The sequence below is a fragment of the Dreissena polymorpha genome, chromosome 7, assembly GCF_020536995.1.
Source record: "Dreissena polymorpha isolate Duluth1 chromosome 7, UMN_Dpol_1.0, whole genome shotgun sequence".
NCBI classification, from domain to species: domain Eukaryota; kingdom Metazoa; phylum Mollusca; class Bivalvia; order Myida; family Dreissenidae; genus Dreissena; species Dreissena polymorpha.
Genome location: NC_068361.1, coordinates 20,705,366 through 20,728,103, shown reverse-complemented (window position 1 = coordinate 20,728,103; position 22,738 = coordinate 20,705,366). Strand labels below are relative to the sequence as shown.

Sequence of the window (22,738 nt, the reverse complement as noted above, 5' to 3'; positions counted from 1 at the left end):
AGAAATCCTTAATTATGTAGTCATTAAGTGGTCGACATATTTATGCTCGTTTCAAACCAATCTTTATAGAAAAACGTTATTGTTTGAAGTTATGTCTTTATTGTTCCATAAAATAGTTTTACTGCTGGTTTGGATTTCTAGGTTATGAGTGACATCACTCCATGCTGATAGAACATCAGACAAAAATATGTTTTCGTTTGCAATTTCATGTAGGATAGTATTACTGATGTTACATTCAAAGAGTAAGGATTCACCATATTTTTTTAAGGATTTTCTGGTAGCATAATTTCCATTTACTCGTATTGGTATTATCTAGGTATCTTTTAACCCAGCTGCATTTGATTGCATTCAAAAATGAGTCAATGTTCGTGAATTGGATACCTCCATTTTCAACAGATTGAATTGACTGAGTTCGGTTTATTTTATCAGGTTTACCGTCCCATATAAAATTTAATATTGCTGATTTATATCGTTAATAACATAATTTGTGGATTTAGGAGAACTGTTAATACATAAATTAATTTAGGAAGTGCAAACGTTTCCAATACTGTGTTTTTTCCGATTAGTGTAAGTTTACGGTGATGCCATGATTTTAAGCAGTTTTTAAAATTCTGTAATTTAGGTATTATGTTTTAAGAACTGTATCCTTTTCATTATTTGTGAAAGTAATTCCTAACGCTGTGGCTTCATCGGATGTCCAAACAACTTTCATTTCTTTCTTAATTGGACATTACTTTGTTTTAATTTACCTACTCGTAGCACAGTACATTTACTTTTGTTTAATTTAAGACCCGATGTCATTCCGTAAAGGGTTAGCGACTCTATTAGGTTATGGAAAGAATCATAATTGTCGTTAAAAAATAAGTTGCATCGTCAGCTATCATGGACTGTTTGATTTCTTCGTCCGGTTCTAGTGATATGCCTTTTATGTGTTTATTTGATTGGATGTGATGTGATATATACTCGATGCAAATTATAAATAGCGATGATGAGAGTGGACATCCTTGTCGAACCCTCGTCATTGATCTTACCATATGAAAAGAATAGTCAGGAAGTTTGGCAGAGAGATCAGAAGCTAGAAGTATCGCCAGTTGCGCACCATGTAGCCAAACAGAGCCAAGGTCACTATTCCTCCAAATGAAAAGAATACGTTGATGCCAACGGACGGTCGTGTACGATTGGTTGCCGTGAACAGCTCTGTGACCATCACATACGCTATGAGGGCTATGGCCTGGAACAATAGAAAGGAATTTTACTACCAGTACATAAAACAGACAAAAAGCCATTGCCTATAACTTATATAAGCCTTGCTCTGGGAAAACTGGCCTTAATTAATGTGCGTAAAATGTCGTCCCAGATTAGCCTGTGCAGTCAGCACAGTTTGTGCTTTTCTGACATAAAAAAAATCTATTCTTAGCTAAAATCAAGTTTTGGCGAAAAGTGTAGTCTCTAATAAGCCTTTGAGGACTGCACAGGCTAATTTGGGATGAACTCTATGCATATGCATTAAGCCTAATTTTCCAGAACGAGGACCATGTGTACATAATACAGGTCAGCCGTTGCCAACAACTTATATAAAATCTCATCCAGACATTGACTCAAACAAATTTTGTATCTAAGATTTATCACGTGAGATGATAATTTTTATTTACTCCAAGCATTTATTTAAAACCACAATATTTACTGAAGCAATAATGCAGCACAAGACACTGATGCCTAAGACTAACGTTGATGGCTTTGTTGTACACAGACAACTCTTAGGAATGAAAAACTCAGAAAATCAGGGGACCACAAGAGTTCTATTTCCATATTTTATGGAATACCGTAATTGCCATCGTGGCTACACATAAAATCCTTAGGGCAACAATGCTATAGTGCGATAGTAGGATGGTGACCATGCAATATTACGATGACAACAGTATGCCAATTCGATGGCAACAGTGCGACAGTACCATCGTACTATCGCATGGTCCTCATCGTCCTATCGCTTTGTCGCCATCGTACTATCGCATTGTTACCCTCTGGATTTTAATGTGTAACCACGATGGCCAAAACGGTATTCTGTAATAATTGGCGCTAAGAAATCTGAATTAGTAGCTCAAGTGCATGTTGTTCACAATTAATTCAGAAAGTGTGGAAATCATCTTTATTAAAAAAGATAAGTGTTAATCTGAAACACTATGTCCCCTACTGCGCCACTTTGATTTATTTCTTTTTATCATTTGGCAGGTTCAGATAATTATCTCCCTTTTAAGCTTATTACTCCCTATGATTTGTTGTTTTGACCTTTGATCTTGAAGGATGACCTTGACCTTTCACCACTAAAAAAGTGCAATCTATGAGATACACATTCATGCTAAATATGCAGTTGCTATCTTCAATATAGCAAAAGTTATGGCAAAATGTTAAAGTTTGACGCAAACAAACACACAAACAAACAAAGCAACAGACAGTGCAAAAACAATATCTCCCCCACTATAAAGGTGGGGGACATAAACATAATTAAAATAAATTGTAGTAAACAATACGATATTAAGTCAGGGGCGTAGGTAGCATTATTTTAGGTGTAGGCCCTGATATGATACATAACAAGAGGGCCATGATGGCCCTGAATCGCTCACCTGACTAACAAAATTCAATCCCAACCCAGATTTCATCAAGATAAACATTGTGACCAAATTTCATAAAGATTAGACGGAGCACGTCTCAGATGGGGTTGACTGATCCAGTTAACGCATCAGAAAATGACACACACACATATCTTCTTTTTTTCCCCCAAATCTGAAATCCACAAATTTACTTGTTCACTTAATAGTCATTTTGTGAAAAAACTCATGCATACATAAATAAATGATATGATTTCTGTTTCTGACCATATACACACTCTTTTCCGAAGGGTTTCAATATACAACAATAAAACTTGCTGGCATGGTTCATCATTATAAGATGTTTTGCTTTTGCAAGTTTTTTTTATCATCCTACATTTTTAGTTAGTCTAATTGTTCATCTTAGACATTACTGTATATTATGGCATTCAGCATTAGGAGATACTTCTTATCAATATGATTGGAAGACTAATTAAACTTACTTAATAGGCATTTTTTTAAACCATCTGATTAAAGAACCTAGCTGACCATCGTACAATCTTTAAAGAATTACAAACTGTAATAGCTATATTAATTTAAAGAAAATGTCATTGGTGCATAAAATTGTTCACTGGTGTTGGTATCTACAAATGAGAAGGAGTTTTGTAGAGATTTGGAGATCAGGATTACTAGTATTTAGGTTATAATTCCTTCAAAACTCTGCTTTTTTTAGTAGGTTTTAGTTTACTTTGGTCTCATGGATTAACAACTAGGAAAATAACCTGAAGTTGCATTCAATGGGAGCCAAATTTTAGTTACATTCACATGGATCCAAACTATCCCTGATTACAGATGGAGACCTCCAACTTCAGCATCACCATCCTAAGCACGGGCTGGGTTTACTGCATGTGAGTAAAGTGTTGTCCCAGATTAGTCTCTGCAGTCCACACAGGCTAATCAGGGACGACACTGAAAGCTTTTATGGTATTTTTCTTTTAAAGGAAGTCTTCTAAGCGAAAATCTAGTGTAGGCAAAATGTGTCAACCCTAATTAGCTTACACAGGCTAATCTTAAACCACACAACACACATGCATTAAGCCATGTTTTCCCTGATTTCAAATGAAGACCTCCAGTTTCATCATCACCCTTCTAGCCAAGGGCTGGAAGGAAGCCCTCCTGACGCAAAGACCCAGCACACCACACCCCCGGACAGCTGCATCATAACTAGGGTATCCGACCCGGGATATTTGGCCACGCCCATCTGCATGGTCCAATGTGCCTTGGTGCTCCTCAAGGAGATCACGGAGGAGAAATTTAAGTAAGAATGAAGGCCTTTAGGTAGCCATAAAGACTTTTAGGTAGCAATGTATGCCTTTAGGTAGCAATACAAAATTAAAGGTAGCAATGTAGGCCTTTAGGTAGGTGATGGCCTTTAGGTAGCAATAAAGACCTTAAGGTAGCATTGAAGATCTTAAGGTAGCAATGAAGGCTTTTATGTAGCAATGAAGGCCTTTAGGTAGCAATGAAGATCTTAAGGTAGCAATGAAGGCCTGTATGTAGCAATAAAGATCATTTGGTAGCAATGATGAACTTTAGGTAGCAATGAAGGCCATTTAGTAGCAATTAAGACCTTTAAAGCAATGAAGACCGTTCCATAGAAATGAAGACCTAAAGGTAGCTATGAAGACCTTAGGGTAGCAATGAAGGCCTTTATGTAGCAACGAAAATCTTTGTGTATTAATGAAGTCTTTTAGGTAGCAATGAAGACCTTTAGATAACAATGAATATTTTTAGGTAGCAATGAAGACCTTTAGGTAGCAATGTAGACCTTTAGGTAGCAATGGAGACCTTTAATTAGCTATGAAAACCTTTGGGTTGCAATGAAGGCCTTTTAGGTAGCAATGAAGAACTTAAGATAGCAAGGAAGAACATTAAGTAGCAATGAAGAACTTAAAGTAGCAATGAAGTTCGTTTGATAGCAATGAAGACATTAAGGTAGCAATGAAGATCTTTAGGTAGCAATGAATGCCTTAAGGTAGCAATGAAGATTTTTAGGTAGCATTGAAGGCCTTTATGTAGCAATGTATGCCCTTAGGTAGCAAAAAAGGCCTTTAGGTTACAATGAAGACCTTTAAGTATAAATGAAGGCTTTTAGGTAACAATGAAGGCCTTTAGGTAGCAATATCAGCCTTTAGGTAGCAATGAAGATCTTAAGGTAGCAATGCAGGCTTTTAGGTAGCAATGAAGATTTTAGGTAGCAATAAAGGCCGTTAGGTAGCAATAAAGGCCTTTAGGTAGCAATGTAGGCCTCTAGGTAGCTATGCAGATCTTCAGAAAGCAATGTAGGCTTTTAGGAAGAAATAAAGCACTTAGAAAGCAATTCAGGCTTTTAAGTAGCAATGAAGACCTTTAGGTAGCAATGAGGCATTTAGGTAGCAATGATGGCATTAAGATGGCAATGAAGGCCTTTAGGTGGCAATGAAGGTCTTAGGTAGCATAAAGGCCTTACCGGTAGCAATGAACGCGATAAGGTAGCAATGAAGACCTTTACCCAGCGCCTTTTAATCCTTTACCACTCAGATATGCACTTCGACGCATGTGTAGTCTCTTAAGAAATTAAATTAAATTTAGGACCTTCTTGCTACATTCAAGTTTCAAGTTGGCTTCATTTCCAACATTAAGATACTGATGAGCAGCAAACAGGATAAAACCTGAACAGACTGTGAGTTACTCGCAGGCTGTTTCTGGTTTTATGCTGTTCACATATAGACATGTTCACTGTGCTTTTGGGCAGGAAAGGGTTAAGTGCAAGGGCACCCTGTGACTGACAATGGTTGTCTTGTGAGGATAATGGTTAGTACACGTGGTTCTCACCCCAGGTGACCTGGGATCAGTACCCTTTCCGAGGTATGGGAGTTTTCATTGGTGGTCTCTTTAAAGGACAGATCATATTAATTCTGGCTTAGCCCATACCTCAAGACCACAGCACAATTGAATGGCTTGAAATGGCAGCTATAATGAAACATTTGCACCACATTGTGGACGTAAATTTGGTAGAAGTGCTGGGACACATCCTGGGCCCAAACTCTAAGATGTAAATGCAGTCTCAGGCATGGAAAGATCGTAAAAACGTTGAAATACACTGCACATGTGGCTTATATCCAAATCAGGCGTACCCATGTTCCTAAATGTCCAAATATAATATTTTTTTAATTCAACACTGCTTGTTCTTGCTCTTAGAAAATTTAGAAATAAATATAGGAAAACATAACAAATAAATAAGAATCTTAACAATTGCCAACTATAGGTTCTTTACTCAAATACATTTTAAGTTAGTATCAAATTACACTCTAAGTAAGAATGATGTTTTCACTATATGAGAGGTGTGTGCACCAACGGCCCGCCATTTTCCGCGGGTCCAGCCTTATCGACCGACTGCACAAGAACAACGTCAAGTTTGAAGTGGTGACCGAGCACACTGCTCTGTGAACAGGGAATGTGGACAACGTCTGACAGCTTGTAAGCAATACTAATTTACGAATGTTTTCTGGACGAATTATGCGTTTATTTGGGATGGTTTTAGTAACTGCTCTGGGTGCTGAATTGGGATTATGTTGCACACACGCACATCATTTCATTTCTAAAGACATTAATGCATGTGTTTATACCAGCAACATGAAAACAATAAGTTCTCTTAGATCCAAGTTTTTTTCCTTTTTTGAAGACCAATAAATTGTCTGAATCATGCTATAATTCATTTGAATATAATAACACAATTCAAAAATCAGTTTCAGATAAGATTTTTAAAGTTCAGAAAATACTCCCAAACCAGTAGCAAAGTCATAATATTAAAATGGCTTCGATAATGAGCTTTACACTGATAAGCATTAATACTTGACAAATAAGGAAGAGTTAATTCACATTAAACTCTTCCACAGAACAATGTTGCTATGTTTCGAATGTAAATCTACGAGCATTTCAACAAATTGTATTTGTTTGCTGTGCAGAGAAGGAATAGGCTTGTCTTCGCACTTGCTTAAAAATGCTATATGTTATTTGTATTTTATATTAAATAATGTATTTTAAAACAGTTATTGACTAACATGGTGGTGTGCTTGTTATACTAATATGACTGCAATTAAAATGACCAGTATTTAGTTTCTTCATTATTTCACCAGATGTTATTTGTATGATACCGATAGTTATATTGCATCTACATGAAGCCTTAGTATTATCTAAAACTAGAAATGCACACATCATGCGAAAATGGGTGTTATGCCATATGTGGTCAGGGTAGCTCCTGACCAGCCTGTGATGGCTACATGTAGCAGAAAGACCCATTTTCCCAAGATGATGTTCAAATCAATTTATTTATTTTATTGTTACAAAAAATGATGAAATAATCACCAAAGTATCAAGCATGCTGTAATGTTTGTATATGCTGAGTTTTCTTTATTTATGTTTTCAAGTTTGTGCTATTTGTTGGGGTATATTATTTGTTACATGCTGTTTTACAATTATATACTTTTTTATTAGTTTTATATTGGGTCGATTAGCATGTTTGTATTACTTAAACATATTTTTCACTTTGAATATGTAATTAAATACTGCAATTCTGAGCTTATACCATGTAAACATGACATTATAATATTTACTATTTTTTTAAAGCAATCATCTTTTGCAGAAAGACTCTTATGAACATTTTATAATGTGATAATCAAGATAACATTCTAACTCCAAACTAGTTGCTACTTAACGCTAGCAAATATACATGTTTATAATGCTTAATAAATATTTATCTTTATACTTCGAACTTGTTTATTTATTTTTAATGCAACAATGATATACAAACATATAAACCCAAACATGGTTTTCTTAACGAAACAGTAACAAAATATTGCTGTGTTTTTAAATTGGTATTTAGTCTAATCAACAAATCAAAAGATAATCTGCCATGAAACAAGCTTTTTGACCAATTGTTATGCTGATGATATTGACGGTACACAAATTAAAGTTTAAAAACAGTTCTAAAAAACCTACCTAGCTATTTCCTCTTGTAATGTCATAGCACACTGACTTCTGTGCCTTGAACTGATTTGACAATAAATAAATAAATAATAAACAAGAGGGCCTGAAAGGCCTAAAGTCGCTCACCTGATAACAAGATATTATTGGGACAAATCTTTTGACCAAGTTTCATGAAGATCAGAAATAAATGTGGCCTCTAGAGTGTTAACAAGGTTTAACTATAGCCATATAAGGAAAAATGCCTCCGCCCCCTGGCAGCCATGTTTTTCAATCAACCGGCATCATTTAAAACTCGTCCAAGATATTATCGGATGAATCTTCTGACCAAGTTTCATGATAATCGGACATTAACTGTGGCCTCTAGAGTTTTAACAAGATTTTACTAGAGTCATATAAGGAAAAATGCCCCGCCCTTGGAAGCAATGTTTTTCAAGCAAACATAATTATTTTCAAACTCATCCAAGACACCATTGAGACCAATCTCCTGACCAAAGTTCATGAAGATTGGACAATAAATGTGGCTTTCTAGAGTGTTAACAAAGTTTTACTATATCCATATATATCCATATAAGGAAAAATGCCCCGCCCCTGATGGCCATGTTTTTAAAGCAACCAAAACCATTTTCGAACTCATCCAAGATATTATTGGGACAAACCTTCAGACCAAGTTTTATGATGATCGGAAAATAATTGTGACCTCTAGAGTGTTAACAAGGTTTACTAGAGCCATATAAGGAAAATGCTCCGCCTCCTGGCAGCCATGTTTTTCAATCAACCGGCATCATTTAAAACTCGTCCAAGATATTATCGGGATGAATCTTCTGACCAAGTTTCATGATAATCGGACATTAAATGTGGCCTCTAGAGTTTTAACAAGATTTTACTAGAGCCATATAAGGAAAAAATGCCCCGCCCTTGGAAGCAATGTTTTCAAGCAAACATAATTATTTTCAAACTCATCCCAGATACCATTGAGACCAATCTCCTGACCAAATTTCATGAAGATTGGACAATAAATGGGCTTCTAGAGTGTTAACAAAGTTTTACTATATCCATATATATCCATATACGGAAAAATGCCCCGCCCCCTGATGGCCATGTTTTTAAAGCAACCAAAACCATTTTCGAACTCATCCAAGATATCATTGGGACAAACCTTCAGACCAAGTTTTATGATGATCGGAAAATAATTGTGACCTCTAGAGTGTTAACAAGGTTTTACTAGAGCCATATAAGGAAAAATGCTCCGACCCCTGGCAGCCATGTTTTCAATCAACCGGCATCATTTAAAACTTGTCCAAGATATTATCGGGATGAATCTTCTGACCAAGTTTTCATGATAATCGGACATAAAATGTGGCCTCCTAGAATGTTAACAAGATTTTACTAGAGCCATATAAGGAAAAATGCCCCCGCCCTTGGAAGCAATGTTTTCAAGCAAAACATAATTATTTTCAAAACTCACCCAAGATACCATTGAGACCAATCTTCTGTCCAAATTTCATGAGATTGGACAATAAATGTGGCCTCTAGGAGTGTTAACAAAGTTTTACTATTAACAAGGCATTGCCTTTCTGATTAAAAACAATATAGGGATCACAGTCGATAACTTTAACAAAATAATAATTGGCAGACTAGCAAGTATAGATATCAAAATACATGAAACACAATTCACATTAATCAACGTCTACGGTCCTAACATAGATGATTCCACATTTTACGAAACATTACAATCCTTTATAATTGATAACCAAGATAAAAATATTATAATCGGTGGTGATTCCAATACTGTCCTGAATCCATTATTAGATAAAAAGCAGGAAACTTTTAAACTCATCCTAAATATAGAAACATTTTGAATAACAAAATTAAAAACTACAATATGATAGATATCTGGCGTACAGTATACCCAAATGAAAGCAAATTCACCTGGCACTCAAACACAAAACCAAAACTATTTTGTAGATTAGACTATTTTTAAAATCTGAATCTCTTTGCAACATTATTGACACATGTAACATAAAACCAGGATTTATGACTGACCACTCTCTAGTTGAACTTAAATTGCACAATATACAACCTGAAAGAGGCCCAGGATACTTTAAAATTAACAATAGCATCTTATTGGATACACAATATCAAACACAAATAAAACAGGAAATATTAAATACAGTTCAAAATTTTAAAGGTGCAAACCCAAACACCCTATTGGAAGTAATTAAAGGAAATATACGTAACACAACAATTAGATACACATCATTTAACAAAAAGAAACACACAAACTTGAAACTGAAACCATCAAAACCATTGAAACACTTGAAAAACAATTGCATCAAACAAACACAAATGATACCACCGACATTAAAATGAAATAACATTAAAAAACAAATATTAGATGGAATCTATCATACACGTCTCAATGGAGCGCGTGCACAGCATGTTGAACATAATGAAAAAAAATACAAAATACTTAAGAGTCACTTACGCAGAAGTAAACAAAAAACTGTACACAATTAGTAGTCAATGGCAATAATATAACAAACAAAACTCAAATACTAGTAGAACAACGTTTATTTTTCGAAACCTTCTATAAACGAAAGCATGTTGAAAATAACACCCTTTTTAAAAATACACATCACGCTTTAAATGAAGAGGAAAAAATATTGTGTGGCGGATTACTTAATGAATATGTGTTCGGAATAGCACTAAAAGAAATGAAACATAACAAAAGTCCAGGATCTGATGGCATCACAATCGAAGTTTATAAAATATTCTGGAGTGATATTAAAACACATTTAATCAATTCACTTAACTATTCATTTAACAACGAAAACTTAACTACGCTACAAAAACAAGGTGTAATATCACTCATTCCAAAACCCGGAAAAAACTAAAACTAAAAATATAGCAAACAGAATAAAAAAAATATTACCACTAATCAATTTCAAAATCTCAATCTGGTTTCATAAAGGACGTTACATTGGTGAAAACGTTCGTCTTATCCAAGAATGCATAAACTATTTCAACAATTCAAACAATCCTGGTCAAATATTCTTTGCAGACTTTGAAAAGGCATTCGATTCGCTTGATCATTCTTTTATGTTCTCTTGCTTAAAAATATGAACTTTGGTGAAAGTCTCATTCAATGGGTCAAACTATTCTATACCGATATTAACAGTATAAGCATTAACAATGGCTTCTTTTCAAACAGTTTTTAACATCGAACGAGGGGTTCGACAAGGATGTCCACTCTCATCATCGCTATTTATTATTTGCATCGAGTATTTATCACATCACATCCAATCAAATAAACACATAAAAGGCATATCACTAGAACCTGATGAAGATATCAAACAGTCCCTATTTGCAGACGATGCAACTTATTTTTTAAACGACAATTAAGATTCCTTCCATAACCTAATAGAGTCAATAACCCTTTACGGAATGACATCGGGTCTTAAACTAAACAAAAGTAAATGCACTGTGTTACGAGTAGGTAAATTAAAAACAAAGTAATGTCCTATATTAAAAGAAATGAAATTTAATTGGACATCCGATGAAGCCACAACGTTAGGAATTACTTTCACAAATAATGAAAAGGATACAGTTCTAAAATCATACTACCTAAATTAAAGAATTTTAAAAACTGTTTAAAATCATGGCATCACCGTAAACTTACACTAATCGGAAAAAAAACACAGTATTGAAAACGTTTGCACTTCCTAAATAAATTTATGTATAAACAGTTCTCCCAAATCCACCAAAAGATGTTATTAACGATATAAAATCAGCAATGTTTAATTTCATATGGGACGGTAAGCCTGATAAAATAATCGAAATCAGTTAATTCAATCTGTAGAAAATGGAGGTATCCAATTAACGAACATTGACTCATTCTTGAACGCAATCAAATGCAGCTGGGTCAAAAAAGATACCTAGATAATACCAAAACGAGTAAATGGAAATTATTTTACCAGAAAATCCTAAAAAAATATGGTGACTCCTTACTCTTTGAATGTAACATCCGCAATACTATCTTACATGAAATTGCAAACGAAAACATATTTCTGTCTGATGTTCTATCAGCATGGAGTGATGTCACTTATAACTTAGAAACCCAAACCAGCAGTAAAACTATTTTATGGAACAATAAAGACATAACTTCAAAACAATAAGACGTTTTTCTATAAGATTGGTTTGAACGAAGCATTAAATATGTCGACCAATTATATGACTACAGAATTAAGGATTTATACTCTTTTGAAGATATATGCTACATATACGGAATACCTTCAAATAATTTTCTGAAGTACTACTCAAAGCATACTCATGCATATTAAATCTGAAATCAATACAAATAATACACGATGTACTCAAACAACATTCGTAGAAAACATACTTAGAAGAAAAAACAAAACGAATAAAATATTTTACACATTACAAATTAAAAACCCTACAGAAAACTCCAAAATCCCAAAATAAATGGCAAGTCCTTTTTGGAGAACATGAACTTAATTGGAAACACAAATTTCACCATGCCATTTAAAGCAACTATTGAAAGCACACTGAGAAATTTTCAATATAAATACATCCATAGAATTATAGCTACACATAAATATCTCTTCAAATGCAAATTAACTAACTCAAATCTGTGTGACTTCTGCGGTGAAAACATCGAAAAAATAGAACATCTTTTTTGGGGATTGCAAACACATCCTGCCTATTTGGAATCAATTAGTATCATTTCTTGAACAACACCAACTAAACGTTAAACTATCTTTCTTAAATGTAAGTTTCGGAATTTACTCATTGAAATCAATAGACTGTAATAATATTGTGAATTTTATTCTTATATTGATTAAATATTTTATCCTTAACATGAAATACAAGAAACAAGTACCAAATTTTAATTGTTTTGTCCATAGTCTTAAACTAAAAATCCAGATTGAGAATGAAATAGCCCTCAGTAATGACACATTACAAGTCTTTGAACAAAAATGGAATCGGATTAAATTCTCATAATGTTTGTCCACTTATATACATTTCACTCTAATGTTAGTTTATCTTTCCGAAATATATTTTGTTTATTTTTTTTTCAATCTTATAAGAGCATTGTGAATATACAACAAAACGCACAAGTTCAGTATGCTTTCCTCCGACTTTATACAACTCATCATTTTTCATAACTCTTCTTCTGTTGTTCTTTTTTTCTCTTTAAAAAAATATATATATTAGCATATCTTGTATAACATGTCTGAACGTTATTGCTTTGTACAATCACTATGTTGTATGATCATATACATGTATACAGTGTATGTATTATATTAAATAAAATAAAATGGTCCGGACAAGCTCATTTATGGCCACTTTTCACTTTTGAACTCAGAGTTTGACCTTGACCTGGAGATATCAACGTTATTCCTTTGCATGACACATTGTCCAATGATTGTGAACAAATGTACCAAGTAATTTTTAATCTCACAATGAATATCATAGTTATGGCCCGGCCAAGCTCATTTATGGCCATTTTTTTACATTTGAACTTGAAGTGTGACCTTGGCCTTGGCGATATAGACGTAATTCTTTCGCGCAACACACCGTCCAATGATGGTGAACAAATGTGCCAAATGATTTTAAAATCTCACAATGAATGACATAGTTATGGCCCGGCCAAGCTCATTTATTGCCATTTTTTACCTTTGAACTCAAAGTGTGACCTTGACCTTGGAGATATCTACGTATTTTATTTGCGCAACGCAACGTCCAATGATGGTGAACAAAACTGCCAAATGATTCTAAAATCTCACAATGAATGACATAGTTATGGCCCGGCCAAGCTCATTTATTGCCATTTTTTACCTTTGAACTCAAAGTGTGACCTTGACCTTGGAGATATCTACGTATTTTTTTCGCGCAACGCAACGTCCAATGATGGTGAACAAAATTGCCAAATGATTCTAAAATCTCACAATGAATGACATAGTTATGACCCGGCCAAGCTCATTTAAGCCATTTTCGACCTTCGAACTTAAAGTGTGACCTTGGCCTTGAAGATATCGACGTAATTTTTCCGCGAGACACACCGTCCAATTATGGTGAACAAATGTGCAAAATGATTTTAAAATCTCACAATGAACGACATAGATATTTCCCGGACAAGCTCATTTAAGGCAATTATTGATCTTTGAACTCAAAGTGTTACCTTGACCTTGGAGATATCGACGTGATTTTTTCGAGCAACACACTGTCCAATGATGGTGAACAAATTTGCTAAAGGATTTTAAAATCTCAAAATAAATGATAAAGTTATGGCCCGGACAAGCATTTGACATTTGAACTCCAAGTGTGACCTTGGCCTTGGAGATATCGACGCACTTTTTTCACACGACTCACCGTCCCATGATGGTGAACAAATGTACCATTATTTTAAAATCTAACGATAAATGACATAGTTATGGTCAGAAGAAACTTTCGGTTTAAAACACACTAAGTGACTCCGTGACCTAGTTTTTGACCCGGCATGACCCATATTCAAACTTGACCTATGCATCATCTAGATACAATTTGTGACCATGTTTGTTAAAGATCGGATGAAATTTCGGGACAGACGGACAGACCGGCTGACAAAGTGACTCCTACATAGCCCCCATTACCAAAGGTAATGGGGGTATAAATACTTTAAAAGCAGGAAGTGTCGTCACAGATAAGCCTATGCGGAATTTGCAAAGCATTAAGCTATGTTTTCCCAAAAGTGCTGCTAAAATGGTTGTAACAAGAGAAAAAAATCCTTTACTTTCGTCTCCTAATGTTCACATCATCACAAAGTATAAAAATTACACTTAAGCACCAATACCATGCTTCACACTTTGTTAAAATTGGGCATAACTTCAATTGTAAGTGGATTTATCTGGCACTACAAGTCTATTTAGAGAGCACCAAAAGCTTGGTATAAATGGTACACCTCTTGATGCTGATGCCGTTTATTACAAGTGTGCGCCTGGGTTTCTCTAGACTCTGAAACTCGTCTGCCCATCTGTATGTCATTAAATTATTCTTCAGACGATTTTGTTCATCTCGAAACTCCTGTTGAATGCTCTGGCGCTGATTTCTAACTTGTTCTGGACTTTTCTGCTTGTTGTAGTCCAGGTATGTCCTAAATCTCTCGCCAGGTATGTCCTAAATCTCTCGCCAGTCGTCACTGGGTAGTGAGTGGTATGATCAGATTGGGACGTGGTTTTGATTTTATTGATCTTCCTCTTCCGAGTTTGATGCTCTTTTCCTTGTATAGAAGGGTGTCACATTAAGATATGAGAAATGAGTAAACACTTGTTAAACCAGACATGACTTAAACAAGATCTTTAATGAGGCCATGCTAGTTCAAATAAAGTACGATACTGAGAATGTTATGTATTGTGTCCCTTTTTGGTAAAATTGAATCTGTTTCATTTATTCAAAGTAACAGTGTCATGCGTACAACAAGTATTACTTTAAGATGTTTGTTATATATCTCATAAACTGAATTGAAATTAGGGTTTTAAAATACGTATGTAACAATTTCTTGAATTTTGATTGATGACATAATAAATTTATTCTTTAAGCTTTAATACTCACTAATGAAAACAGTCATTACTAATTAGGCATGGGGGTTTCATTTTAGAGAAAATACAATGATAGTCATGCAATTTTTATTAATTGGGACAAGGTTTGATGCACAGGCATGAATTTCCGGTTGACAGCTCGAATGTGATCTATGTGTTGTCAATTAATATGCAATTGATAAGCTTCCAACAATATGTAGCAATGCAGCTAGCATTCAGAAGGTCAAGGTCATTCTTTCAAGCATGCACAGCATGACTAACATAAAACAAGCATTCATGGATGCATATATTTTACTTTTGAATAGCTGTGCTCTGAAAAAAACTGGGTTAAATGCATGTGGGTAAAGTGATGGATTAGCCTGGACTGGAGTTTTGTTCAGAAGACACTTTCTTTAGACAAAGTCTATAACATCAAAAAGTGTCCTCCCTGATCAGCTCTGGAACCACACTGTATCCACATCTCTTAAAGCTTGTTTTACCACAGCAAGGCTCTATGCAAATTAAGCATGTTAAACATAATTTACACATGTAGATTTCATCGCCAGGCCATAGATGATTTAACCATAGACTTGAAATTAGGCATGTCCAGAATAAATTAGAAAATTACTTTTTGTTCCCCTGCCAAATCCTAAATCATATAAAGTTGCCATCTGCTTTAAACCCAGCATGACACAGATACCTTCCTCTTCATCTTTAACCAGTCTAGCAAACTTCTCTGGTGTTGTTCCAGCTTAACAAACCATGAATTGAACAACAGATGAGGTTTAGAAGAGATTTTATTTAATAAGCATGCTTCATTATCACAGACCACCCTTGAAGATATCAAACAAATGCTTCTGACAAGATGGATACTTGTTGGTGAATACCAATTGACTAGACCGAAAATACACAAGACTTGTCAACAATTCAATAAATACATATCACCAAATGACAAGATATAAAATACACAACCCTTGCATACACTTTTCAACTCAGTCATATTTCAGAAAAATTCAATATGACGGTATTCAGTAAAATGGTAAAATATTGTTACAACATTTTCATAGATCAAACTATACAACTACTCAATTGTATACTTTAAAATTACATTGAATGTTTATGAAGGATGAGAAAAATAAAATGCAATCCTCTAGCAGATTTATTATAAACTTATAATGTTTCACCATATGATAACTATATGTTTTCTGTATGTGTCACTTAAATAGATGTAGAAAAACAACAAGAAATATCCATCCAATGAAATCTGTAGATTGATTTAAAAAAAAACAATAATAATAATAATAATAATAGTTAAATATTCAAGTGATAATTTTTAAATAATTTCATAATCATACATGTTTAATTCAGAATGACTGCCCACAACAATAAACTGATGCCGATACGCAACACAATGAAAAAAAGAGATTTACAATGACAATACCCAATACCTGAAAATAAAATGAACACTATTACAGGAGAAACCGTGCTGATCTTTTTTATAAATTGTACGACAGTCCTGTGTTAAGCTGGATTCTGGATGGACAGCCATTTGTTGATCATCTGAAGAATGCTCTCCTATGACACGACACAGGCTTAGTCGAATCCACAGATGTTACTACAACATGCAACAAACATGCTGCACCATCAACTCAATAATTGCTATAGACATTATGGCAAATGTTCATCCTTGATTGGGCAATCAATTTATATTAACATCTTTAACCTAAACATTACTCAACAAATGGTAAACGTTAGTGAAACATTGCACAAGAAAGTTAATGCAAGGAATAAATAACACAAACTTCATTTACTTACTTCTACAATGTACAGTGACACATTTAACGTTACTCTCTAGCGCAAATTTTCGGAGTGTAAATCTGTTAATATCTGTAAACATTCCTTTATCAGATATTATTGTTATTATTATTAAATATTTTAATATCAACACAATTTTACAAGAGTTTTTTCATATAAAAAGGAAAAGTGAGCATGTATTATCGCTTTCCTAAACCATTTTGATAAAGGAATGCTAAATGTAAACCTGTATGTTTGTTCAAACAAACATAGAGATAATATATTGTCTCACAAAGCAAAATAAGCATTCATTTATAAGAAAAAAAATCTCTCAGGTTGCTAAGTAAGTGTCTTAGAGGGCTAAAATGACGCAAGTATGTCACCCAAACTGAGAGAACCTGCTACATACTGGGTGAGATTTTTGACAAACTTTAACATAATAATTATCTACTATTACTACAGCATATATTGTCAAGGTTTCGCATTGTGTAACTTATAAGGAGTTAGTGCATATTGTAAACAAGAGGGCCTGAAATGCCAAAAGCCTCTCACCTAAGACAACAACATATTATTGGGACAAATCTTCTGACCAAGTTTCAAGAAGATCGGAAAATAAATAGTAGTCTTAGAGTGTTAACAAATAAGGTTTTACTATAGCCATATAAAGATCATTTTTAACTCAACCAAGATTTTATCGGGACAAATCTTCTGACCAAGTTTCATGAAGATCGGACAATAAATGTGGCCTCTGGAGTGTTCACAAGGCAAATGTTGACGGCGCACGACGCACGACAAACAAAACGCGATCAGAAAAGCTCAACATGAGCACGTTGTGCTCAGGCGAGCTAAACAAAATAATATAAAAGGTTCTGTGCGCAGCTCCTCCTACATTTTTACATAATAATTTTCTCAAAGTGCGTCAATGCATATTGTCAGGGTTTTATGATTCCATCTGCTTTAAAGGAGTCATTGCCCTTCGTTTAAAAATTACATCATAAAAGTCTGTCAACAATATAGGTGAGCTAATGTGATTGAGTATGAAGTGTTTACAATTTAGGTGAACTATTGTGATTAAGTATGAGCGTTGACAATTTTTGTCTCGTTATCACTCTTAAATGCACATTTCCATCCAATCTAAATGAAATTGGTAGGAATGTTTATTAGAACAATATCTAGGTTTAATTTGAATCTAGGTCATGTGCACCCAACAAATAGTTCACAAGGTCAAATCTTTGATAAACATTTAACCAATCAATAAGGACCACATGTGTGCCTCAATCTGTAAAAAATCTGGTCAGAATGTTTGTCTTCACCAAACTTAGGCCAAGTTCTGATCTGAGTCACTACGTCATCAGAATAAAGTTTTTAAAAAATATTTTCAATCTATGGTCAAAAATCATACCTCGAACTTGATGAAACTTGGTCATAATGTTAATCTTAAAAATATCTAGGCCAAGTTTGAAGCTGGGTCAGATGCGTCTACACACTAGGTCACCAGGGCAAACCTTTAGAGCTCTAGGGCTTCATTTATGACTCAGTCTTGATGAAATATTGGTCAGAATGTTTATCCTGACAACATAAAAGCCATGTATGAATCTGGGTCAAGTGTGGTCGAAAACAAGCTCACCTGGTCCAGTCTTCAGCAGTAAGTGCCCATGAACATGGCGGAGCGTGTAATAGCCATTACAGCCCTCTTATTTACGTATTAAAGATTTTGTACCATTTTGACAATATTCAATTGCAAAACAAACATTGTATTAACATCTTTTTGTTTTAAAAACAATTGATACAATATCTGTACAAAGCCCGAGAAGCCATCAGCTGCCATTTAAGCCAGTTTGTCCAGCAAGGAAATCCCTTTCACCTGCAACCTCTATATTAACAAGCATAGCCACATTCACCACTAGAATAAATTGCCGTAAGCAAATTAACCATATTATTGGTCCACAATCCAAAACAAGGCATATGTGCATTATGTAAACTCATCTTAGAATCATAAATATAAGTATTTTCTTCCACTTATAAAATGCAAAGTCCCCAGAATTTACTTGGCCAATCACAGTATTTATATGTTTAATTTTACCACTTTTGCAGAATCCCCCTGTATATAAAAATTCGAAGAAATATACATTTGAGCTAAGCTCTGGGAAAACTTGGCTACATGAATGTGCAGGCTAATCCAGGACGACACCTTAATGTCTATACTGGATGTTAGGACATGCAATAAACCCTGTTTTTCCACAGCAAGGTTCAAATGTTAAAATGTTCCACTTGTTCAGAATCTCCTTATCTAAAATCAAGGAAAAATACATGTACACTCCTTAGATGTTGCTACTGGGATATAAATCAGCAACAATCTGACAAATTTCCAACATGGTTTATTTAAAAAAATCTTCTTGAACTGTAACAAATACAAATATATATGTATATATTGCATATACACAGTTTATGACATATATAAAGATTTAAATGTTTAAAAATGTAATACTGTGTCATATCATGAATGTGTGAATCTAATAAATGAAAGGCATAATTAAATCATTAACTTGAACACAGCAGTGGTTACAAAAAGACACAGATATGCCAACATTATTCCTCTAAATGTATCAAAACCTTTTAGATACAGTCAGTTATAAACCATTAACGCAAGCTACTTTACCAGTTATGCAATTACTTGCAAGTCTTCGTATCTCTATTTTGTAATAAACAATATTTCTTACATTGCCTAACAAAAATCACGAGAGTGCTAACATATATGTTTTAAAAAGTGCCTTCATAAAAGGGCTTAATGCATGTGAGTAAAGTGTAGTCCCAGATATTCCTGTCAGCACAGGCTAACCTGGGACGACACTTTTCGCCTAGACTGGAAATGTTGCTAAAAACGTGTCTTTCTTTCAATGAAAAATACCATAAAAGCGGAAAGTGCAGCCCTTGATTAGATATGCAGACTGTAGATACTCATCTGGGTGGACACTCAATGCAATGTATTAACCCTGGTTTTCCCTGAATGAAGGCCTATTAAATTTCAACAAAATAGTTATAAATAGCACAACAATCAATCAGATGTACAAGGTTTGAATATATAATATATGTAACACCCTTATCCATTCCTAAAAGTGGAAGTAGATAACTAGCATTCACTTGATTGCACCATTTACAGGTCATATGGGAACTTAAATGCTATATTATTCCACAGTTACAACAAAAATAGGTCCCTCTAAGTTGCAAATCTTCCCAAGCTCACTTAAGGGTTGTCTATTTTATATTGTATACTGTAAAACCATCATTATTCGAGGGACATGAATATTTCATTGATTTATTGGGTTTATTGATCCACAAATTTAAAACAAACACATCTGAAAATCACCCACTCAAAGTCTTGTTTCCTTTCCAAATTCAGAAATTCAAGAAGTTTGTGTGTAAATGAAAGTCATTTTTTTCAAACCTAAGTAATTTATGCTGCCAAATATATATGACTTTACAGTAGTTTACAATAATGTTCAAAAGAAATGGAAGTTGTGTGGCTATACAAGCATTACAATGAAACCCATGACATATTAACAAACAATATTGCCATGCAAGGGAAAAAGGCCTTATTACCATATACAGAAAACTAAAAATGTCTTTCCAAAGCATATGAATTAACATATTGTTATAATTTAGTTATATTTAATAATGAATAGCCTTACACAAAACAATGTAAAATATGTCTGCAATCGGTTGGTACAATCCAAATAAAGTAAAATATTATAAGTTGTAATTGTAAACAAAAAAATATAACAAACAAAGTGTTGCTGAGTATATAAATGGTGGGAAATAACACCAAAAATCTTTCATAAGATATATAAAAGGAAAACCTGATTAGGGTCCGCGTTGAGGTTTTCGAAATCTGCGTCTACATCGTCCACCTTTTCTATGTTTTTCACATTTTCGATTCTTTCGTTTAGCTGAAGATATATATTAAATGTGCATATACAAAATCCTGCTGATCACATATTTATTTAAAACTTCTACAATTTGTTAATATGGAGTCTTTAAGTAATAATTGTTTCCAAAACGTTCATTACTGCTTATTATATATTAGATTCTGAGAGGTAGGTATTTGCTTTCAAGAGTTAAAATAAACTTCATAAGGTATGCAATTCTGGGCAGCTGAAAACATTCTAATAAACACTCTATGTTGCTTTATAATTTTAAAATGACATGTATAAGAAATCAAACATTTTATTATTATAAGATTTTGTTACACTATTATAAGCATTTTACCATCATTCATGCATATTAATATATTTTAATTTTATGATGATATATTAACACTTTCCTTCTCAGAATCAAAGTGCAAATGGCTTTATACAACAGTCTGTTAGATGTTATACTCATCAGTATCTAAGAGTTGATAATAAAGGCTTTAAAACTCAAATCTTGTAAAAAAAAGTTCTTAATAATCAATTTTAATAACTATATGGCACCATGCAAATTATGCATTTGCATGCCGTGTACCAGTGCATTCCTTTTTAACTACAGTTAATAATACACACATTAATTTGAGTTGCGCCCTGGAAAAACTGGGGTTAATGCATGCGAGTAAAAAGTATTGTCAAGCATTGACCTGTGCTTTCCGCACAGGCTTACCAGGGAAAACACTGTCCGCTTTCATGGTATTTTTTGTTTAAAGGAAGTCTCTTCTTAGCACATATCCAGTTTAGTTGTAAGTGTCGTCCATTTACAAGACTTGACAAGCATGCGTTAAGCGCCATTTTCCCAGTACAAGGTTCATATTAAGCTGAAGATTCGTTAAAAACTGTCCCTGCATATTCTTTATCCACATGATACACTCAACATTTGTTCAAGTCGATGACATCACATGGTACATGCCTCAGACTCAGGAAGTGTAAAAGCAATTATCTTAATCCTTTATACTTTTAATATTTCCGTTATATGGATTTCTTAAGATAATTTCATAGCGAATATTATCATCGTTTACATAAAGTAAGAAGAAAAAGCTGCTTCGTTTGTGAAATTCAATGCCCCCTAGTACCCTTTGAAGCCGCACAGCAGCTATTTAAGAGAACAAGGCTTAGCCAAATATCAATGGACCATTACGAATTTCACACTTTATCTTAAGGTCATGTAGTTAGACTCTCTTATTAAATATCAGCTTATTATCTGAAAGGGTTGTGTATTAAAAAATCAAGAAAACAGTTATTATAGAGAAAATTTCTATATCCTTTTTTGTCTCATATCTCCATTCATTTTACTTTCTATTTAAAGAAGCTCCTCCCATGAATGATATCCCTTTAAAAAATATTACTTCTCTTGTAAAAACAAGAATATCAGTGAAACTGATGGATGCTCCCCGATGATGCGCTTTGTCAATGTAATTAACACCTAAAAATATATATTATTAGCATCGGTGACCTTGACCCGGTGACCTCAAACCTAATCAAAAGGAAGAGGTCCATGCAAGGTACCTACAAGCCAAATATGAAAGCGATTGGTAAAATACTGAAGGCGCTACGAGAAACGGTAGCAAAAGTGTAACAGAAGGAAGTCTATTTTTAGCCTCGGTGACCTTGACCTTGACCTCAGTGACCTCAAACCTCATCAAAAGGATAGAGGTTCATGCAAGGTACCTACATGCTAAATATGAAAGCGATTCGTTAAGTATTCAAGGCGCTATGCGAAACGGTAGCAAAAGTGTGACGGAAGTAAGGAAGTAAGTAAGTAAAGAAGGGCAAACTGGCAACTATATGC

General features: G+C 34.2%; 1 protein-coding gene across 1 annotated transcript; it reads left to right on the top strand.

The window, feature by feature from the left end:
- The first annotated feature begins 1,931 nt into the window (after nucleotides 1-1,931).
- Nucleotides 1,932-6,074, top strand: LOC127839514 (uncharacterized). The gene is made up of 4 exons (XM_052367903.1): nucleotides 1,932-2,000; nucleotides 3,438-3,493; nucleotides 3,739-3,903; nucleotides 5,969-6,074. Exons 1-4 carry the CDS (start codon nucleotides 1,932-1,934, stop codon nucleotides 6,072-6,074), a joined length of 396 nt encoding a protein of 131 aa, XP_052223863.1.
- Nucleotides 6,075-22,738: the final 16,664 nt, after the last annotated feature.

What these genes read in the sequence shown, in the direction of transcription:
- LOC127839514 (XM_052367903.1), top strand. Translation starts at nt 1,932, where the DNA reads ATGGCAACAGTGCGACAGTACCATCGTACTATCGCATGGTCCTCATCG. An exon ending in ACGGGCTGGGTTTACTGCAT is followed by an intron (nt 3,494 to 3,738) that starts GTGAGTAAAGTG and finishes TCACCCTTCTAG; the next exon opens with CCAAGGGCTGGAAGGAAGCC. An exon ending in ATCACGGAGGAGAAATTTAA is followed by an intron (nt 3,904 to 5,968) that starts GTAAGAATGAAG and finishes ACTATATGAGAG; the next exon opens with GTGTGTGCACCAACGGCCCG.